The sequence below is a fragment of the Drosophila serrata genome, unplaced genomic scaffold (genome assembly GCF_035046125.1).
Source record: "Drosophila serrata isolate PLE 108 unplaced genomic scaffold, ASM3504612v1 contig_382, whole genome shotgun sequence".
In the NCBI taxonomy this organism is placed as follows: Eukaryota; Metazoa; Arthropoda; class Insecta; order Diptera; family Drosophilidae; genus Drosophila; species Drosophila serrata.
The window spans coordinates 4,629,649-4,652,337 of NW_028257280.1; the positions used below are offsets into that span (position 1 = coordinate 4,629,649).

Genomic DNA, 22,689 nt, shown 5'->3' on the forward strand with positions numbered 1-22,689 from the left:
AAAATTTTGTATAAATTAAGATTTAATCTCGCTTTTCCTATTGTCCAACCTACAAATCTTATATAGTCTTGGTCAACATTAACAGATTAGTGTATTTAGCCGTGTTGTCTAAAAAATGAAATCCGGTTATGGCTAAATTGGTTCGGCTGTTGATGCCTAACAAGAGAATATACGCTTTAGGGTGGATAATAATTCGTTCTTAGCGAATTTCCAACTTACAAATAATAACGCTGAATAAGCTAACACAGAGCAAAAACTGTTTTTGAATTAATTTCGTATTTAACTAAAAAATATTACTCTTTAAAGTTGATTGTTGTCCAAAATGTACATATAAAATTAATTGTATCATCAGCCAAATGTATACAAATATTAAAAGAACGTAAGGATTACACTTAAAGCCCATCAAATAAATACTTTAATTGGCAATACAATTTAATATGCCATAGGAAAACAGTTTAGCTGTGTAAATGTTGTAATTTTCATATTGATTAAGCAAACAAATCGGATTATTATTTTTATTACCCAAACATTTACCCATTTACGCCCAACAAAATGTGTGTAAAATGTGTGAATATATTTTTGAAATGTCATTTTAATACCGCTTTATGCCTATGAACCTCCTATTAAATCGCTTTAATGTTTTCTGTGTATTAAAAGAGAGAGTAAGAGCGGAAAATAGAGAGCAAAGGCAAGAGAGTGAAAATATAAGAATGAGGGTGTAGGTGGAAACAGCTGAGCGCTGGAAGAACATTCATTCAGTTTCATTTGTTTAGTTTTCCGGCAACGACTGGTGAGCGGGGTGGTAAATTCTGTGTGAGTTGTGTGCGCTGTATAAAATGTTTAGAAAAATTCGGGGAAATTCAGCATTTTATCGAAAAGAAAACCCATCGAATCGTGTTCAATAGAGTCCTTGAATCCTGTGCAGGATATTGCAGTGCCTCGAGAGATTTAGCTTGGCAAGTGGTAATCAAACACCTGTTTGCCTTGCGAAATTCTCAGTAAAAAAACACAGTATACAATTTAAACGAATTTTAAATGAAAAATTATTTCATTCTAAGCCCTTGAAATTATTATTTATAGGTTTCATTGAAAGTTCTGTTTTCAAGCTAATTATTCATTTGTTTATGTTTCTGTGGAGTTCTCCCGGCAAGTCATTGCCAGCTGGCAGAAAAAAATCAATATCGAGAGCTGGGTACAAAAAGAGAGTGCTTTCTCTCTTGCCCTTAATTAATACTCTCTTTTTGTGGGATTGCGACTCTTTAGCCGCTTCTGTTCGGGAGTTTTTGTGTTTTGTTCCAACGGCTTTGGCAAATTTAAAACAATTTTTGAGCTCAAAAAATTGGTTTTAAAAATAGTTTCCTCTGTGAAAGTGATTTAATTTTTTTGTTTTTAATTTAAACCATGTTTTCGCAGTTGCTAGCGGCTTTCCAGCGGCTTGTAAGTCAATTAAAAAGTCAATTTGTGTGGGTTCACTGCTGGTTGCCATTACCGCAACATTTCTACGGCTTCCGCCGGGAAACTGAGTCACGGACACGGTTACGGTTACGGGCGAGGGAGCGCTTGCACCGGAAACCCGACGAGCGGGCAGACTACCAACGAAATTGGAGGATTTCCCGCCGCCACCTGGTCATGGACTACATCTTCGAGTGCTTCTTCGACGACACCTTTGACCAGATCACGCGTAACGGCCTGCAGGACCGCCAGTCTCGCCGCGATGTCCTTGACCATCTGAGTGCCATAATCAAAGGCTGCAGCGAGGGACAGGATACGCAGACAGAGGAAGTGGCCGCCATAGCAGTTCTATCCGCCATGCGCTTCCATCGCCTTGCCAAGGAGCAGAACGGAAAGGTGAGAGGTCAAGCTACCGTTATTTATCACAAAATTCAAAATCAAAATTGGGTTACTTTGGTGAATTTAGTAAAATTGATGTCCAGGATTTGGAGGTGTAGGTTTTTTTTTAACTAAATAATTTTTAATAATATATTCTTCAAGGCAATTTAAACATTCAAACCCAAAGCCTGATTAAAATAAACAAAAAACCGCTTAGAAAATTTGAACCAAGAAACGAAACTAAAGTCCGGCCATAGCAACTGACTTTCAATTAACTTGACACCTAAGCTCAAGCCGATATTCGATCTTTGAGGATACTGTTTCCCACAAATCATACTTTAAGAAGAGCCCCAGAAGCAATCACAGTGAACAAAATGTCCCAATCTCGAGCCCCGACTCCTGAGCCTCAGATTGCTGGTACTGCTATCAGTCAGCCGCAAGTAAAGATAGGACATTATCTCCTAGGCGCCACCTTGGGCATCGGCAGCTTTGGCAAGGTGAAGATTGGCGAGCATCGACTAACCCGCCTCAAGGTGGCAGTGAAGATACTTAACCGACAGAAGATCAAGAGCCTCGATGTTGTCGGTAAGATACGCCGGGAGATTCAGAACCTGAAGCTCTTCCGGCATCCGCACATCATTAAGCTGTACCAGGTCATCTCTACTCCCTCGGACATCTTCATGATCATGGAGTACGTGAGCGGCGGGGAGCTCTTCGATTATATTGTCAAAAATGGCAAGATGCCGGAGCATCAGGCGCGTCGCTTCTTCCAGCAGATGATCTCGGGCGTGGACTATTGCCACCGGCACATGATCGTCCACCGGGATCTGAAGCCGGAGAATCTGCTGCTCGATCACAACATGCACGTCAAGATTGCTGACTTTGGACTCTCGAATATGATGCTGGATGGAGAGTTCCTGCGCACCTCGTGTGGCTCCCCGAACTATGCCGCTCCGGAGGTGATTTCTGGCAAGTTGTATGTTGGCCCGGAGGTGGACATTTGGTCCAGCGGCGTCATCCTATATGCTCTGCTCTGCGGCGCTCTCCCCTTCGATGATGATCATGTGCCGACGCTGTTTCGTAAGATAAAGTCGGGTATTTTTCCGATTCCAAAGAACATGAACATGCAGGTGGTGAATCTGGTGTGCCAGATGCTGCAGGTTGATCCGCTCAAGCGGGCCAATATTGAGGAAATCAAAAAGCACAATTGGTTCCAGAAGGATCTGCCTGCCTATCTATTTCCCACGGCCTCCGAACAGGACTCCAATGTCATCGACACCTACGCTGTGGCCGAGGTTTGCACCAAGTTTGGAGTGACGGCCAGCGAAGTGCACAGTGCGCTCCTCAGTGGTGATCCTCATGATCAGCTTGGGATCGCCTATCATCTGATTATTGACAACAAGCGCTTTGCCGATCATCAGAGCAATGAGATCAATAATTTCTTTATGGTCGAATCACCATCAGTGCCGCCGCCGCCGCCGCTTGAAGCACCATTGTCCCGTGTGACCGTAGGCGTTGGTGGCTCGGGTTCCAGCTCGGGTAGAGCCACCCCAGTGCCTCCGTCTAGTTCCAACCGGCCACATCCGGAAAGGATTGCTGTGAGGAACAACCATCAACTAGCCATGTCTGTTCAAGCCTCGGGTGGCGGTGCCTTCCCTGAGAAGGTAGCGCGCACCGGAACTCCAGTTAAGCGTGCCAAATGGCATTTGGGCATTCGGTCTCAGAGCCGGCCCTATGACATAATGCTGGAGGTGTACCGAGCAATGAAGACTCTTGGTTACATGTGGAAGATCATCAATCCGTATCATGTGCGCGTCCGCCGGCTGAACAAGAAGACGGGTCAGTTCTCCAAGATGTCGTTGCAGTTGTACCAAGTGGATATCAAGAGCTATCTGCTCGACTTCAAGTCGCTGACCAATGAGGAGGTGGAGCAGGCCGACGATGTGACTACGGAGAGCCAAACGGGTCATAACACCATGGAGTTCTTTGAGATGTGCGCAGATTTAATTATTCAACTTGCACATTAAGGACCCTATAATCCTCTAAGGATAGCACACCACACCGCACAAAAGAATAAAGAGAAGCTCAAAGCTCACCTCGGAGGCACTTTTTTAAATCATTTTAACCAAACTTATTCCATATATACACATTTTATATTAATAAATTGTAATCAAAGAGAAGGTTTTGCCTTTAATCCTTGAATAAACCAATCAAAACCTAATTTTTAGTGAGCCTCTTTAGTACAGCTTGAGGCTTCAATTACCTTTGATTTAAAGTAGAGCGCCTCTATGAAGTTTTATTCTATATATACATTTTCCTGCAGGTATGCCTCATGGGCAAATACCATAACATCCTGTATATCGGCCTGCGCACCTGCTGGGATTGGGGAGTGCGCGACTCCGAAGTGGTCGTTCAGCTCTTGGGTGAGTACAAGGAAAAGGGCGGCAGAAGCAAGAGTTGGATATGGGAGCCCTTTGCTTCAAACCAAACTCAAAGAGGCAGCCCAGCTAAATAATTTAATTTATGTGCATATGTATGCGGTGGGACATTCATTCCCCTGTGTGTGCACTGAAATAATTTTAAGTAAACGTAGAAAAACGTATTTTTTTAAGGGTAAATATAGCATTGAAAACTATTGGGGTTAACTTATAATTTCAGTCAGAAGCCTACAATTCAGTGAAGGACTCATTTCCGACCCTATAAATAATATATATTCTTTATCAGCATCAACAGGCGAATCTTTCTAGGCATCTAGGAAAGAAATTAATTTTTTTTTAATTTTTTTCAAAATTTTTTTACAGGTTTTTACAATGTTGACACTTTGAAAAATTGACAAAAATTTCAATATTTAAAAAGTGTAATTTAGGTATGCAGATTTATTAACCTATTAAAAACTAGCACAGAACAGCTTTCCGATTGAGAATTAATGCATTTTTGGCTAAGTTAGGAGTTATGGGCTAAAGAAAAACCTTCATATAAATATATAAACAAATATCGCCCTTGCGGGGTATTATAATTTGAGTCAGAAGCTTAAAATTCAGTGAAAGAGTCATTTCCGACCCTATAAATAATATATATTCTTGATCAGCATCAACAGGCGAATCTTTCTAGGCATCTAGGAAAGATATACATTTATTTGAAATTTTTTCAAAAGTTTTTCACAGGTTTTTACAATGTTGACACTTTGAAAAATTGACAAAAATTTTAATATTTATAAAATATAATTTAGGTATGCAGTTTTGTTAACCTATTAAAAACTAGTATAGAACAGCTTTCCGATTGGGAATTAATGCATTTTTGGCTTAGTAATGACCGATTTTCTCTGCAATGATATGTAAATTTCGGGGAACCGAATATAACTTACTTTCTTGTTATATTGTAAAACGAAGACAGAACCAAGAATATTATTATTATTATTATTTACCCAATTTTCTTTCCTGTGTATTTGATTCTCTGAATGTTTTTGGGCGTGGCAGTTAGCTTTGCATATTTTAATGAATTTTATCCCATCGCATCAGATTATTACGCCCATAAGCTGCCTGGCACCCAGAAAGGCAGGCAAACAGGCAGGCAGTTTTAACTTTAATCACGTGTTTCTGCTAATTGCGTTAAGAAAGTGTTGCTAATGTCGTTCTGCTGTTGTTGCCGCTGCATCGTAAAACTTGTAAAGTGCCTTAAAGTGTTGCAAGTTATTTGGGGCGCACATGCGTATATTTGTGTGTTTTTGTGTCGGCTCTAATTAAAATGCTGCGTAAAGTTTGCAAAACGAGGGCGAGGAGGTCTGGGGAAAGTGCCAGAAATTAATGGCATGCCTCTGTCATGGGATCTCTGGACTCGTGTGCAATAAAACTTGCTCCCTGTTTGTGTTGTCGCCACTTTTCCCCACCCTTCCTCATTTTGTTGCCTTATTTTTGCTAACTACAAGCCTGGCTGGTTCATGGCAAACATTTTCCTCAGTTTCCGTTTTCCGCTGACTTCATTTTCGGTGCCAAAAAAGCCACAAGCTACAAAGGGTTGGAAAGGAAACCGAAAAAGCCAAAGGGAGTCGGCCAAGCAGCAACAAGTGCAGCCACGTAATTAGCTTTTTAATGCCTCCTGCCGCTGCGATTTTGATGGCATTATTTAAGAGAATTTTTTTCTTGGAAAGTATTCATAAATAAATATATGCATATCCTTGTTTTTGGGGTAATAATCTCACAAGCTTAAAAACAGTAATATATAATATAGCCAGGGAAACTGTAATCTTAAATGTATTATTCTTCTTTTAGTTTGTTATCTGTTTTTTTCTTTTAAATGTACTAAAGCTTATTACCCTTTAAACTAACATATATTCTTTGCCCAACACAGGAGCCATTTATGAGTGCGAAAAGACCTTTGAGCGGATTTTCCTCGGCGCCTTGTTTGGACCACATGCTCCACACTTTATCGCCGGCTGGCGCAGTGACTTCCAGGATCAGGTGAGTGACTGACAGCCCCCTCTGTCCCTCTTGAAATCCCTACTGCATATAGACCACCCTCCTCCACCCAATTTGGGGATAGACATCCATGTAAGCCCTTTGTTTGCAGCACGAGAATGTCCGGGCCATGGTTTACTTTCTGAAGCACGCGACACGCGAGAAACTCACGCTGCCCGTCTGGATTCCGCGTTTCGAACAGGAGCGACAGCTGAGGTGAGTCCTTGCATGCTTTCTCCTTTCTCCCTTTAACTTTCACTGCTTTTCCCCGCTCTTTCTCTACTGGCTTTCATGTGTCAAACCAGCGCTCTTTTGCTGCCCCAAGCAATTTTCACACTGGCCGGGTTAATTGGATAGTTGGATAGTCAGGGGGAAAGGTGGAGCACCATATCCGCAGGAACAGATTGTTGCATCGCCTTCATGGCCTGTGTCTTGACATTTATGATGTCCCTATTTCAGAAAATCAAGATGTGACATTTAGTAAGCTTTAGCAAGAAAGACCATGAAATCCGTTTATCTGAATACTTTGCGTTTTATGAATATTTTTTAACCATTTCCGTAGAGAAAAAAATTCATTTAAAGAATCCCTTTGTAGGGATTTTTCTTACAGCATTTTTCCAACCATAATTATTAATGATGAGTTTGTTTTCATAATAATTATGTTTTCGGTTACAATAAGATACTGTAAATAACCGCTGGGAATACAAGAGAAGAGAAGAGGACTGACGCGAAAGTGTAAAGTAACCGGGGAATGAAAGGATTTTAATTAAATTAATACATCAGCCATTGTTGTGGCTCGTGTAGGTGTAGTTGGCATACGTGTCTGTCTGTGTGTGTGTGTGTGTGTGTCTGCCATAATTGAGTGAAAGATGGCGACACTTTACAACCACACCCGCACAGCTACAAATACACTTGCTTGCACAATGGCCGCCGCCGCAGCGAACGCTCTCAATCACTGGCGCTGCTCACTCCGCTCCGCTCCTCTCACTTCTCTCACTTCTGCTGGTGTCATGTATAATTAAGATTTTCATTTGCAGCTGGCTGTGGGGGAGCTTGTCTCATTTTTCCACCCCACTTTCCACATTTTCCCCATTCTCCAGCAACCGAGATTTATGCACATGTGTGAGTGTGTTGTATCTGATGCGATAAGCTGAAAACCAACAGGCAGCGATGTAAACCTTTTGTTATTTCGGCTTTGTTCGCCAGCACTCCGGAGGATTAAAGTCAAAAATGCGTGTAATAAGCGCACAAAGCATTCTCAACCCAACCACGCCCACTAATCCACTTCAGTGCTGGCTATTTGGCGATATTTAAGCTATTGGGTAGGGTTAAGAAATGAAATCTTTATAGTCTTTTGTTATTTGTTTTATATGTTAATCTCTTGTAATTTATATATTATTTAGTTCAATAACTGGCAGCTTTCTATTTGATATACAAGAAACTGAACTATTTTTTATATATTACCGCAACGTTTTTTAAAGAAAGTTTGCTCTAAGTTCAATTTGGTTAACTTTCCTTTTAATTAAGTCTGAGGTAATATTTAATCAAAGGAAGAGCTTGCCTCTTCCTGGACTTTAAGCACCACTTTCAACAGTTTTTAGCCCCTTTTTCTGAGGCCAAATGGTCAACACTGTTTCACCCACATTGGATACACTGACTGTTTGCGCTTCTTGAACAAACAGAAGACAAAAAACTGACTGCAAACATTAAGACGACATTTATGATGCCCTCTCGCAACAGCGGCCAAAGTCATGAATAAGCGTTAATAGCTGCAGTTGTGTGTGGGTGGAACATATGTGTACGTCAGAGAGAGAGAGAGTGTGTGTGTGTGTGTGTAAGGTGGGCGTTTGTGAGGGGGTGTGTGAGTAAAGGGAGGAGCTGTGAAAAGCAAGCAATGTGACAATAAACGTTTTGGCCAAATGCCGTTAGAGCTGCATAAATCAGTGTTGAAATAGCATATTGCTAAAGTTCAACTTCTAAGCAGAACACTGGGAAAAAATATTAAGAATAAACAAGTAAAATAATAAATTGTAATAATTATATATTATATATTGTACGGTATTATATTTTTAGTCAGAAGCTTAAAACGCAGTGAAGGACTCGTTTCCGGCCCTATAAGCCATATATATTCTTGATCAGCATCGACAGGCGAATCGATCTAGCTATGTCAGAGCGAAATTTATTTTTTTTCAAAAATTTCAAAATTTTATAAGGGGTTACATCGTTAAAATGGTCAAAAATTGATCAAAATTTCAATTTGTTAAATTAATCAATTTAAAATTGAGTATGCAGATTTATTACCCTATCAAAAACTAACATAGTAAAGCTTTCCAAATGAAAATTAATTGTTTTTTGGCTTAGTTATGAGATTTTTAGACTTTGACTTGTAGGAAAATTTGTCATATGAAAATATCAATTGAAAAATTCGGAATATTGAGAGGTTAGTTAATTTTTCAAGGCTTTTACTATACTCAGATAGTAATTTTACAGTAAGTTTCATTACTCCACACCACTATTAGGTATTTTCTACAGACTGGTGGGCTAACCTGTTGACTAGACCGCGCTCCCTGAATAAGACATTTCCCAGGAAATCTCTTGCAATTTCCCTGCATTAGCTACAAATTTTCACTGTAAGGTGAGAAGCTTAAGCCGCAGCTAATGCCCTACATTAGACAGAAATTTGATTTGTCAGCCCACGCACTCATCGGCTGATTAAATTGTTAATGTTTGATTTAACGGTGCAAATCAGTTGCGAGGGCTGGCATATTCCTGCCCCGAAGGACACAAATCCTGCACGAGTAGATTTGAGAAGTGAAACTGTCGCTGGATGTGAGTGGTGAATGTCTTGATTCGTACTGGGACTCGCTTTTATCGCTGCCAATAAAACGCAAATGAATTTGCCAAGGCAATTTCCCAGCTGTCATCGGGATGGTGGCTCAAAATGCGCTTATCGTACATTCGCCAGCGTAGGTGTAACGCTGTGAGGGTTACTTCCGGTTTATTGTGGTTTTTGCTCTTTTATTTGCCTACTTTTATGCGTAGACATAAAAGCTGAATGCGATTTCGCATCTGTTTGTGTGAGTATGTGTGTGTGGGTGTAAGAGTGTAACAGTATTGTGTCGCAAATGTGCTCTAAGTGCATTGTACATGCTAATGCCTGAATGGAGACAAACGCCTTCCACTTACTAACCGCATTACGTATACGCAGTGTGAAAATGAGGCAGCACTGGAAAAACTGGCGAGAAAAATTTCAGAAATAACAAGAAAGGAAGCTAACTTCGGCACGCCGAAGTTTATATACCCTTGCAGATAGAACTTCTATGAATAGGAATCCACACAATATAAATTAGATATATTTGTGTTAAAAAACAATGAAGTAATACCTGCTTTCATTTCATTCACCTATACATATTATATTTGCAGTTTTACATTCACAGTTTTGCATTTTTTTATTTAATTGTATTAATTTCTCGATCGTTCGTATGGGAGCTATATGATATAGTAATCCGATTTTCATAAAATTTTACACAAAATTTTAGAATAATATGAAATGGCTATATTTCAAATTTGATTAAATTCTGTTGAAAACTAAAAATGTTATCGCCACCGCGATTGTCAGTCTTCCGACAACAGCCACCGCCATTCTCATTCCTCTCAAATTTCTCGATCGTTCCTATGGGAGCTATATGATATATTAGTCCGATTTTCATAAAATTTTACACAAAATTGTAGAATAATATGAAACGGCTATATCTCAAATTTGATGAAAATCTGTTGAAAACTGAAAATGTTATACTTATTAATTGAATTAATTTCTCGATCGTTCCTATGGGAGCTATATGATATAGCCGTCCGATTTTCATAAAATTTTACACAAAATTGTAGAATAATATGAAATGGCTATATCTCAAATTTGATCAAATTCTGTTGAAAACTAAAAATTTTATAATTTTTTTTGTAAAACTTTTCCGATCATTCCTATGACAGCTATATGATATAGTCGTCCGATCCGGCCCGTTCCGACATATATACGAGTGAGAGTATATAGAAGACTAACTGCAAAGTTTCATTCAGATAGCTTCAAAACTGAGAGACTAGTTTGCGTAGAAACGGACAGACGGACAGACGGACAGACGGACAGACGGACAGACGGACATGGCTAGATCGACTCGGCTGTTGATCCTGATCAAGAATATATATACTTTATATAGTCGGAGGTGCCTCCTTCACTGCGTTGCAAACTTCTGACTGAAATTATAATACCCTGCAAGGGTATAAAAACAAATAATTGCAGAAACCTAAAAAAAATTAAGATAATTGCAAATGTATGTAAATAATTCTTAGAAATTGAAAGGAATTAAAGAATATTCTGTAAGAAATTTCGACTTAAATACATTACGTTGTTTATTATGCATTACATTTTTTACACTAAAATCCGTTTTAAATGAGAGAAAGATCCCCTTACTTATTTATTTATTTATTTTGTGATCCGCATTATGTTTTCTCCATGTGCCTTTTTATATATAATCTAAGGGCAAGCAACAAGCGAGTAGCTTAATTGAGGTCTGGCACTCATTTTCCCATCTCCTGTTCGTCCTGCTAATGTGGGAAGCCTATTTTGATGCTTGTCGCCCATTAAAGCTGCCACAAAGAGGGGCCTAAACGCAACTTTGTGACATTTACTCACTCCAGCTATGACTTTGACTCTGACTTTTCCGTATCCGGTCCTTTGTACATTTTTTTTTGTTTTCTTCTTGCAGATTCATTGATGTCCCCATTGAGTCCTGCGGAAAGTCTTCGCCCCTACGCATTGCCCTGCAAGCGAATGCGCCCGAAATGTTGCTCATACTGCTGAGGTAAGTTATGGAGAGGAAGGAAAATTCAGGGATATTCCTTGAAAGAAAGGGAGGACAAGGAAATGTTTGCCACTTCAATTAGCGCGAAATATGCAAAGCGGTCGCCACTTGGCGGCGCCGCAATGTATGCAACATAAAATACAAGACGCTTAGCATAAGCAAGTGGTCGCAAGCCACAGAAAAAAACAAGGGTATAAAGAACGCACTGAGAGAGCCCAAGGAGAAGATAGAGAAATAAAAGGGAAAAAATTATCATTAAATATGAAAGTCGCTGCCAAAGCGAATTTGCATCACAAGGCAGTCTCCGCTGAGTCTCATGGTCCCTTCGTCGTCGTCAAAACGACGAAAAAAAACAGCTTGTAAAAGTTACGAGCATGCACTCCAAGGCAACAACAAGAGGAAAATTTCAGAAAAATAACAAAAACTAGAGGCGTGCCCTCAGCCGAGATTCATAAATTTATATGTAAACGCCTGCAGTTTTTGTCCTTCGTCCTTGACTTTCGCCGTCCCCGGCAATTTATTGTTTCTTAACTTGATATTGCCGCCGCCACGCCCCATTGCCATACAGCAGTTCGCCCAGCCAGTTTGTCCCGGCTTGAGCTTTGATTCCTGATGCAGCGCCAAAAAAGTATGTTTTGCATAAAATGTGAATATTGATTCCGAGCCAAAAGAGGCGAGTCACAACAAAGTATCCGGCGACGGAGGCGGAGGCGGTGGTGTCCTTTTTGACGGCTCAAGCGAAACTTTCGACTAAGATACTCAGCTGTCGAAAGTTTAATGCGAAGGTTAAGGGAAAAGCGGATTTTCTGGGTTGCTCACTTTAACAGGGAAGGTTTTACAAGTAACTTAGAATTTAACAAGGAAAATTTGAAGAATATAGTTGATTTTAATTGTAAGTGGTAGTTTTAAAATGATATTATTATTTTTATTGATTCCTTATTATAAAAGGCTTAAAGAAAATGTACTTTAGAACGCTATTCCCTGATCCTAAGGTTCCCTGTTTACAGTTACGAAATTCCTTGCGCCCTTTTTGGCGATGCCCTTAAACAATTTGCAACCTTAATTTTGCCTTTGTAATCCAACGAAATTAAAAGGGAATTCCGCGCCTTAGAGGAAGGAATTCGTATTATGCGGCAAAGGAGGCCAGCTGTGCATAGTGATTTGTATGGAGGACATGGCATGAGATTGAGATTCCCGCCAGCTGTGCTGATTGCACGAGGCAAATTGCAATTGCAATTGCAATGGCTTCGATTGATGGCAACTGTTTGAGTTGGGCTTGCCAATTCCCCGCTGGCCGTTTTCCCCGAGTTTTTCTTCCTGCTCCCACAATTTCCAACAACCGTTTCCCTGAACAAATAGGAGGTGGGATTGTCAGTCTCGCTGTTGGTTTCTGACTCTGGTTCTGTTTCTGTTTCTGCGTCGTCGCCTTTCCGCTTGGACTGATTTTGATTCAGATGCTGCGGCTGCTATTTCAGTTACTGATTCCGATGCTGATTCGGCCATAAATTCTCGATATTGTTTCGCTTTTGTGTGTTTTAATTTGCGTTTCGCTTTTCGCTTTGCTGCATTTTCATTTGAAATTGGCCATAAAATATGCAAATGGCTGTGTGGTGAGATGTATTATATTTTCTAGCCACCTCTTCTTCCCATTCCCTCTCCTTTTTATCGTTTTGGACCGCGCTGCAAAAGTGATTTACTTGTGCATAATTGCGCATACGCCATGTTGTTATGTGGCCAAAGAAAAAAAGGGCAATGCTTATGTATGATGTCCGTGTGAAAACACCAAATAAATAAGGGAAACATATAAATTACAGTGTTTATCAGTCAAAAAGACGATGAGCGAGGGAAATGCAGACTTTTGACAAACATTTTCAATTTAAAATGTGACAACATTCATGGCGCCATTCGCCATTTTCCACACACATGCCACAATTTGCACTTCATTTGCCATTCTCTCAGGTCCGTCTGTTTACACAGGGAAAAATATACTACAAAGTATGATTTTAGTCATAAATAATGTAATATTATTCCATTTACTGCAAGACCCAAAACTATTTTATACAGTTTTACAATATACTCTGTATAAAGTAATAATTCTGAATTCAAAAACTTTTCCACCATAGTTTTTTTGCAGTGCACATTTTCCTCTGTATCTGTGTGAGTATGTGCAACTGACACAACCGCGAGCCATGTCTGTTCATTATTTCATTTGTACATTGTGTTTATCAGGGCATCTAGCATTTATTGCGCCCACCTCTCGGGCAGACACCACCGCAGCCCCTTTTGCATTGACCGCAAGCAAACCAACTACGTGCTGGCAGCTTGTAACTCATTTGCAAACAGTTACCCACTCCTGACCGCTGCCACGCCCCTATTCATTTGCCTCCTCTCCCCCCACCCCCTTTCCGTTGCAGATACGGGGCCACACCACAGCCGCCGGATGGAGGCGCCTCTGTAATTATCGCGCTGCTCGACAAACTCATCGAGAATGGGCGCAATTACAGTTACGAGTTGGTCATGTGCCTCAAGATATTGCTGCGCAATGTAACCATGATTGAGATGCCCTTTAAGGTGAGTATGGGGGCGCAAGGGGTTGGGGTATATAATAATTAACGTGGCTAAGAAACTAATGTAATGGGTAATAAGGAGAGAGGTAAAGATGAACGGGAGTAATTTCAAAGCTAACTAAAACTAATATATAGTTACTCAGAACTTTGTACAGATTTATTAATGAAATTACTTTTATGAAAATAATAGATTTCTATGATTAAAGAAATGTAAGGATGCGTTTATAATATTAAGGAAGTATTGGAAGAAAAGTTAAATAAGTTGGGAATTTGAATATCTTTTGCATTAAAAACTTTCAGGTTTCAAAATACATATCTTAGCAAGCAATGTTAGTTAGTATTTATTGGCTAGACTTAAACCATATTGAGTATAATATCAAATGCTGACCACAGCTATTCCTTTTACTTAATTAATCTAATTACTTAACAAATCCCAATTATTTCTCTTCAGCCCCTTTTATACGCCTCCAGACGAGAGATGTTCTTTGAGCGTTACGGCCGCCTGTTGATGGATAAAATTATTGGCAAAGAACAGGTCTATGGAGTGCCCACCCTACGTCACTTATGCCGGTAATTATCAACTTTCGACTGACATTTTCCCAGGGGGACAGGAAAACAGAGACAGCCGCCAAAAGGGAAACTCCTACGGCCACTTGACTTTGTGACTAACAATGAACTGCTGGCCATGTCCATGAATTCAGATGTGGGCATAGAGCCATGGGAAGAGAGATTAGGAAGCCAGAATGGAGATGGAGTCTGACAGCCATAATAAGTTTCACTTTTTTATTCAATTACTTTGGCTTAGGTCCGCCACGCCTGCTTAACTTTCTACGGCAGACAATTTCGTGATAAGCCCGAAAAATGAAATAAGCATAAGACAGGAGCCCAGCTGGCAAAATGACAAACTGACAGACTGACTGACTGAATGTCCACAGAGAGAAATTATTAAATAAACAAATAATATAATCCTGTTAATGTTCAGATTACTTTTATTTAATGTGTCTAAATATTTAATTAGACTAATGTTTCTCGTATAAGAATTGGTTCATGTTTAAATGTTGATTTAATTAAATTTGAATCACCAAAGTTTAAAGTATCTTATAGTAAAAACTTCTTGAGTAAAGAAAAGTTTCTTAAGACACTGAACTTTGTCACTTGATTAATTTTTTGCTCAGTGCCTGGCCCCGAACCTTAAGTTGACAAGTTTGCTCCGTCCGGACGCTTTTGTCATGTGGCTTAATGCAAGTTTTCCTTTCTTTTCATGTATTGTGTCAAAGTCGGGGTCGAAACTTTGCCGCTCGCTTCACCGACCAGGCCGCAATATATAGTCAAATGTCTGTCAGAGCAACTTAATGAATTAAATCGATGCGAATTTCTTTGCCACTTTGATCGGTGTTTAGTCGAGAACTTTTGCCCACCGGCCTGTGTTTTAATTCGATAAGTTGACGTCTGGTATGTGAAGTGGTTCATATGGGACCTCTATGTTAGGGCTCATATATTTGAGCTATATATTTGTGGAGTCCTTGGTGCGGGCACACAAACACGAGATGGAGAAAAGAACGAAACGGAAACTGGAACGGGAACGGAAACGAGATCGAGTACGAATACGAGTATATTTGCCTGCGTTCGTTCACGTGTCACAAAAACGTCCATTGACTTTGGCTCTCGTTTCAGTTGAAACTCTGGCCAGCTTGTTTGCCAGTTTGTTTTTCTTTGGCCAATGTTTGCGCTGCGGCAACTCGCGCTCTTGGCCTGCATTTGTAAACAGTCAAGATAGGCTAAGGGGTCCAAGGAAAATAAACAAATTCGATCTTTAAGATAACAAATTATCGCGGGTAGTATAGTTTCTCAATATCAATTAATAGATTGCTTATAATTGCTCTTTTAGGTGATGAAAAAATTTAACTAATATAATTAAATGGTTTATATAATTATACTAAAATTATTCTAAAATAGTTAAAAAATATCTTTCAGGGACATTCTTGTTTTAAAAATATATATGGAGCATTTAATTCAGAATCCCCACTGTACTTATAATTTAGTTGGCGACCTCTTGTCGAGGCTTCAAGTATACCAACTTGAGTTTGAAAGAGTTCTTGTTTTTGTATTCGATTTATATGTGGACTGTGGCAGTTCCCCTTGTTTTTTCTTGCTGACCACTTTGTGATTTCAATTTATGCAGAATGCATGCAAAACGCAGTACGCATTGACCCACAAAAAAAACTTGACGATTTCCTTGTCATAAGCGAGGACATTGCGCATACGCCCCGTCATCTACAATTCCGGTATGGCGCCCACAAGTAGGCAACGCTTTTTTCGGTCCACTTTTTATGCCAGCGCACTATGTGGAATTTGACCCGTTTTCGTGGCCAAAATAAAAATTTTTGAAATTATTAACATTTTTCACTGCAGGTTTCTTATATAATTATGGTTATGACTATAGGAAGCTATTTTAGAAAAGTGGGCGTGTCAACGCCCCCCTCCGCCCACAGAAATCGAAAAAAAATCTAATATTTAAAGCAATTTTCAAGTTAGAGACCCCAATTTTGGAACGCAGGATGAATTTCTTATTTTAAATGTGTCCTGTAAATTTGGTTCAGATCGGATAATAAATGTGGAAGTTATTTAAGAATATCATTATTTTTGGTTTTATTATTCTACATATTAATTATTAACTTCATCATTGTCATCAATTTCATTATTATTATAAAAAAATATGTATTGTCGTCTTCCCTAACGTCGATATCAGTTTTAACGGTTAAGAAAACCCTATATTCTGCGGAGTTTGATTGTTCCACAATATATTTCCGGAGAAATTGAACCTCCCTTGCTTACGCCAAACTACTAGCAGTTCTGCATTTCTGACCAAGATGTTGCTTCATAATAATTCAAATTACGCAAAAGACCGCAAAAAACGCACAATGAGCCTATATATTTTGAATTCAGAATTGACAAACCTACAACATGTATATGGACACTCGCTGATACAATTTGAACCTTTTTTTAAAACCCTTTGGAAAGTTCAACTTTATTTCCAAAAGTGACAAATGGACACCACTTGCTAAATGTACAAATTTTTAGAAAAATACGAACGCAACACGCAACATATTAGTATCAACACATAGTAATAACCTGAAGAATTAATATTCAGTTTGAATTAGGTTATTTAATGATTTTATGTCAGAGATATGCCAATTTGAAACTGCACTGCAAAGTCAACTTATAAGACAGCCCGTGGTGTTCGCTTGCAACAGCTGACTTTAACAGCTGTTATTTTAACATTGAACTGTTAAGTTAACATTTTGAGTATGTAACATAGCAGTTTGATCAATTCATAACATGGTATCATTGAAAATACACAAATTTGGATACTTGCGAAAAATGAGTTTTGGCCACGAAAACGGGTCAAATTCCACATAGTGCAGCGCTCCCTCCATTTCTGTGTTCCCCCTCGGGCAGTGTCAGCTTGCTTTATTGATTGGTCGAATTTGTCGGCGGCGACGGCGCTGGCCATAAAAAAAAAGCCAAAATATTGGCCAAACACAGAAACTTGACGGGTGAAATTAACATGAACATAAAGCTCCGGACTGGGGAGTTGCAAGGCAGCTCCCTGGCAGCCGATTAGCATGTTGTTAAGCTGCCCCAGCGTTTTATGACGCCAATTTGGGGAACACTTCCCGAGGAATTTCGGACAAGTTTCCGCTGCTCCTCTGTCGTCGTCCTATCAAGGCCACTTTAGAGCAGGCTTTCTTCGCATCTGGAAACTTTTTTGCGCCGACTAAGTGCCGGGGCAAAGAAAGAATCCACTACCAATATCCGCTACTTTAACTTCTTCCCTTAGTTGGCAGCAGCATCGTGGCAACTTTAGTGAAAGAAAATTCCAGTTCGTCTTTTTTCGCTTACGCTTTCTTTTATTTTATTTTTTTCTGCTGCCCTTTCACTCACGAGCAAAGTTTTAAGCACATGAAGTTTGTTTGCCGAGCGTGGATTCTTTGTTCGGCGCATGAGCTTATTGTGAGAAACTTAAATTAATTTATAAAGTATCCCGCTGAGATTGACAGGACTCGTGTCCAAAGGCGAGCGCCCAAACGTCTTGAGTAGCTCGAAAAAATTACATGCCAGGAAACTATTTTTCAGTGTCAGTGTCATTAAATAATATTAAGAAAAGTTGGAATTAAATTGGGTTCTTTGCTTGTCTTATAGATTGTTATGAGCAAAAACCAGAATGAAGGGTACTCTATAGAATCCTTGACTAATAGTAAATGAAGGAACTTATTAATAATAATTCGGTTCTTTGCGTGGCTTATATAAACCAGAATGAAGGATACGCCATAGAATCCATGACTAATAGTTAATGAAGTAACTTATTATATTAATAACACTCCCAAATTTTCCCTTTTTTAAATTATTTAAAAATATATTTCTTATTAAGACTTAAATCCTCTTTACAGCTGCAGCATTCGCGATATCCTGCGGCAGCACAATCAACTGCCCAATGGCATTGACACCTTGAGGCTGCCAAAGCGCCTGCAGCGATACATCGATTTAACCGAGGAGCTGGATGGGCCCGCAGTGGAGCCGGAAAAACCGGATGTGCCAAAACCCGCCTCTGCAGCCAGGACAAAGCTGGGAAGCGAGCTGCCCCGTTTGGAAACAATCTCAAGTGCCGGCGAGGAGGATGAGAGCGAGGACGAAAGCGAGAATCATGTCCAGTTGCTGGAGGCGGTTACGGATGCGGAAAAGGCCGCTGTGGCCGCATTTGTGGCTACAAGTGATGGAGCCATTACCCCGGAAGCCAAAAAAGCGGCAATGGCTGCCTACATGGCCAACCTGCCGCCGGACTACGATCCCGAATTGCCACCCGACTTCGATCCCGATTTCCCGCCCCTTTCCAGCTAACACTGGATGGGTAACATAACACTCACCGATAGGTCTCCTCGCTGACATTGATGCGACCGGGCACGCCCGTAGTCTCCGTCCGGCTGGTGAGGTTCACCGTATTCCCGAAGAGACAATAGCGCGGCACGCGGTTACCAATCACGCCCGTGACCACCTCACCGGAGTGGATGCCTATGGTGATTTGCTGAAAATATAAAGAAACAAGACCTCTTAAAAATGGAGCTTTTAAAATGATTTTATTAAAGAATTTATCTTGGACATAAACAGCAACAGCTGCATTTATAATCTGAATTCCTACACTTAATAATAAAAAGAATGTAAACATTATTACAAAACATTTTGAGATGATTTTGCTTTTGGAAAATATTATAAAACCAATTATTGGCTTGGAAAAACTATAACTGAGCTAATTGGACATTAAGATAAACTAAAGCTGCCACAAAGTTGTTTATAAAAAAGTTCTTGGCAGCAGAAACTTTTGACTCTTTTCCAACAATTGTTAGTCAGGAAAGTTTTTTGCTTGAATAATAATAAAGTCAATTAAAGTAAATTAATTGCAAACTTAAAAGTTGTTTATATTTTTCTTTTCCAAATGATATTTAAACAGAAAATAAGCGAAATTGCAAATAATAAATTTTCCAGAAAATGGAACTTATCTAAGCCATAAAATTCAGCCAGCTTCAGCTTATCGCATAATCCACATTTTCAGGAGAACTTATCTGGAAAATAAAGAGCTGGATAGCTGGCTGGCTAGCAAAGATCGTGGTAAGTGGAAAGGGCACGTCATTGCGCTAATAAACTTTCGCCGGCAAGTCCCATCATCAACACCCTAAAAGTTAGCAAACCGCAACGGAATGTAGCTGGCACAACCAACCGAAAGTTGCCACAATTACTTTCCAAAAACTTGCAGTAGCAGTAGCAGTACGAAAAAGTTTTCTTTAATTAAATTTAAAACGAAATGAGTGTCAGTGGCGACCAAGGCGAAAGAGCAAAAAACTCAACCCCTTTTCACCCAAAAAGTCCTCGTTAGTAGTAGGTGACGATGCTCCGGGTGAAATCAAAAGCTGAGATCGGGGGAAAAAAAATCAGAGTCGTGGGAATATGTGTAAATGGGTAAAGTGCTGCCAACAGGCGGAGATAAAAGCTGAAGGACGAAAGTTGTAATTACCAGAAAAACATTACATAAAACTAATTGCAAAGACAGCAGGAGCAACCAGCGATAAGGGAGAAATGTCCAAACTTCCAGCATTCAGAGCTGGAAAAATGCAAGGAAAACCGAAACGAAATCCAACTGCAAACTAAATCAAATCAAATCAGAGTAGTGCAATGTGCTGATGAATGATTCAGTGGAAAGAGCTGCACCAAGAAGTCAATCACTTTTTTCCTCTGATTAAATAATGAAGAAAGCTAGTTTTCAGCAACAGAGCAGAGCACTAAAAGGTCAACACGAATTGTAAAAAAAGAGCAACTTTCCTGAATGTATACCTGACTTCTATTTAATATATGTATTAGATCATACAAAGATTCTACAGAAAGTCCTAATAAATACAATTTGACTACATTTTATATATATTTTTTTGCAACATGCTCTTTGAGCTCAGACAGTCTAGAAATTAAGTTTTCCAGGTTAAGACCTCTGCTTTCTAAATTGAAAGTACTTTCTGAATCAAGAGAAATGCCTGACCAACCTATGTATATACTCGAGGTAAAAGTCAACAGTGTAGCTTTTACTGCCTTTTTCTTTTTATGTATAGAAGAAAAGTTGCAACTTTTCAGCAAAAGAACAGCACAAATGAAGAATAATCAAGAGCCACATGCTTTCTAATTTCTGGAAAATTTTCCAGTTTATTCTTAGAGTTCGGTCAAGATATATATGGCTGTGAGGGAGAATGATTTTTCCTTGGTTCTGTTCTGGTCCTGGCACCCGAGTGTATAAAATACATAGTAACTGCAGAAAGTTTTTTTTTTTTTGCTGAAAACCGAATCAATATTTATGGACTGCAAGCACAGGAAGTAGCTAACAAAGCAAAGCGGGAGGCAAACAACGTCGATAAGGAGAAAAATGAAAAGCGGGAAGGCCGAAGCCAAAGTTTTTGCATGAGGAAAAACATTGGTATAATTGGCTTCATAAATGGAGGGGGAGAGCAAAGCTTTTCCCGGTTGCCTGCTGGATGGCAGGATGACTCGCAGCTGCTGCTGCTTTTTATCAGGATTTAATGAAGCGCAAAATGACGCCAGTGGCGGAGAAGGGAAAAGGGAGATCCATGGGCGAGAGGGCAGTGCAACAGGCTCTGGTGCGGTGTCCCAGTTTTTGCCTGCAATTCCCATCCTCGCGGCGTTCGTTAATTGCATTTGGAGCGATCTATCAAACGTTGACTCGCCCGATGGAAGCGGTTGTCGAGTTCCCCTTTTTCTTTTTTTTTGTGTGTGTGTGGAACCTGAACGGCTTTCGTCTACATTACCAAAAGCAATCAGTCAAATATGAAATACTGACAACCGCAAAAACTTGACTGCAGTTGTGGCAAGATGGCCAAGAAGGATGTAGAAGAGCAACCGGAGGCGGAGGTCTGAAGGTGGAAGATGGATGATCCTCGCAAGCGGAGGTAATAGGAGAAGAGCTTGCTTGGAGCCACAGGCAAGACGATAAGGTAATGGAATTTTAGCTAACAGAAAAACAACAACTCTGACAATAAAGCCAAGTGACACGATTCCCAGCCAGAGTTCTCCGGTTGTGAGTGTGTAGTTATGGCCCACGCACTCAAATTCTGGAATATGTACACAATAGGGTGGATCTTTGCTTTTAATAATTGAATTTTAACGATAAGACCATTAATTTTAAAAGAAATTTAGTTTCAAAACGTAGATATTTAAGAACTGATAATAACAATAACTGAAATTTCTGGCTTAAAACTGTAATCAGCTAATTTGCTGTGTGTTATTGATATTATAAGGCACAGTAAGTTATGTCAGCTCAATTCAAGTACCTAATAAGATATTTAGTATATAAATTTACCTTGAATATAACAAAGTTTTCGGGTACACAGCACCTAGAACCACCCTAATATTCATACAGATGCCAAGACATGTGCAAAAAGTGACTGACAAGCCACAAGCATTGTCCACACGTACAATGCTGTAATTGTGAAGGATGCCATCAAGTGGGGCATCCGCATCCTCATCCTCATCCTCATCCTCGTTCTCGTCCTCAGCCTCGTCTTTCGTCTTCGTCTTCGTCCTCGTCCGCGTCCTCGGCCACGTCCTGGCCCTCGCCCAACCGCCCCCCTTGCTGTGGATAAACCACTGCCTTGTCAAACCCCCCTTTGAGCCCCTATCTGTGGCCCTGCATGTGTGCAGTGTATTTTAAGCCTGGGCACTCAAAGCAAAAGTGTTTAAGCCAAAAAAAAAAAGGAAAAAAATACAACAAAAAATGAAAGATAGTGGCAGGAGCAGGCAGGCGGTTGGTTGGCTGAGCCTCCTAGTTGTCCTAGTCGTCCTGCCGCTTATCCTCGCCGTCTCAACGTCTCTGGTGACAGTTGACGGTCAAGTGGCAACTGGCAAGGTTCCGAGACCCTGGACCATGGAACGATAGTATGTCCTTTGACATTGTGTGTCATCAATTTTGAATTAATTTTAGCAATTTTCGCAGTTTTCGAACCCAAACTTTTCGCACAAAACTTTGTGAGATGAACTTTTTTCTTCTCTCTCTCGAATTGTTGCTGTACCGAGTTGTTAATATTTTACGTGCACTTGCCACTGAATCCGGCTGTTGGAGAGCTTTAAGATGGGGGTTAAGGATGGCTCTGGGTGCCAGACATAGAAATTTATGCGCCATTGAGTGTTGCTGTTGCTCAAAATGGCGAATTGCAAACGGCGAACAGCGAACAGCGAATGGCGAATGGCGCATTCAGCAACAAATTGCAAGAGCATGCTCGAGTTGCATGCTCACACGAACGAACACAATGGGACGAGCGGGACAGTTTTTCCAACTACTTTCAATGCGCACAATTAGAGTGACGGCCCCCTGGAAAAACCCTCAAAAAGACCCACATTTCCCACCGCCACCCCTCTGCGGGTTCTCCAGCA

At 40.2% G+C, this 22,689-nt stretch overlaps 2 protein-coding genes and 1 pseudogene across 5 annotated transcripts in view; 2 read left to right on the forward strand and 1 right to left on the reverse strand.

The window, feature by feature from the left end:
- Gycbeta100B (guanylate cyclase soluble subunit beta-1-like) overlaps positions 1 to 22,689 on the reverse strand; it is a 59,118-nt gene that overhangs the window by 9,751 nt on the left and 26,678 nt on the right. For 2 of the 3 annotated variants that reach the window (XM_020955587.2, XM_020955586.2), the window contains exon 16: positions 18,633 to 18,790. In XM_020955587.2, the coding sequence (XP_020811246.2) occupies positions 18,633 to 18,790 (158 nt within the window). Of the gene's footprint in view, positions 1 to 6,525; positions 6,735 to 18,632; positions 18,791 to 22,689 lie in introns of those variants that run through there. The other variant, XM_086840580.1, reaches the window with a different exon arrangement.
- Positions 1,402 to 19,174, forward strand: stops (SOCS domain-containing protein stops). The gene is made up of 8 exons (XM_020955590.2): positions 1,402 to 1,848; positions 4,154 to 4,253; positions 6,178 to 6,287; positions 6,397 to 6,500; positions 11,045 to 11,140; positions 13,555 to 13,711; positions 14,159 to 14,277; positions 18,159 to 19,174. Exons 1-8 carry the CDS (start codon positions 1,402 to 1,404, stop codon positions 18,604 to 18,606), a joined length of 1,581 nt encoding a protein of 526 aa, XP_020811249.2. The 3' UTR covers positions 18,607 to 19,174.
- On the forward strand, positions 1,414 to 4,051 carry LOC110186413 (5'-AMP-activated protein kinase catalytic subunit alpha-2 pseudogene; annotated as a pseudogene). The gene is made up of 2 exons (XR_015273385.1): positions 1,414 to 1,848; positions 1,993 to 4,051. The product of XR_015273385.1 is annotated as a 5'-AMP-activated protein kinase catalytic subunit alpha-2 pseudogene (transcript).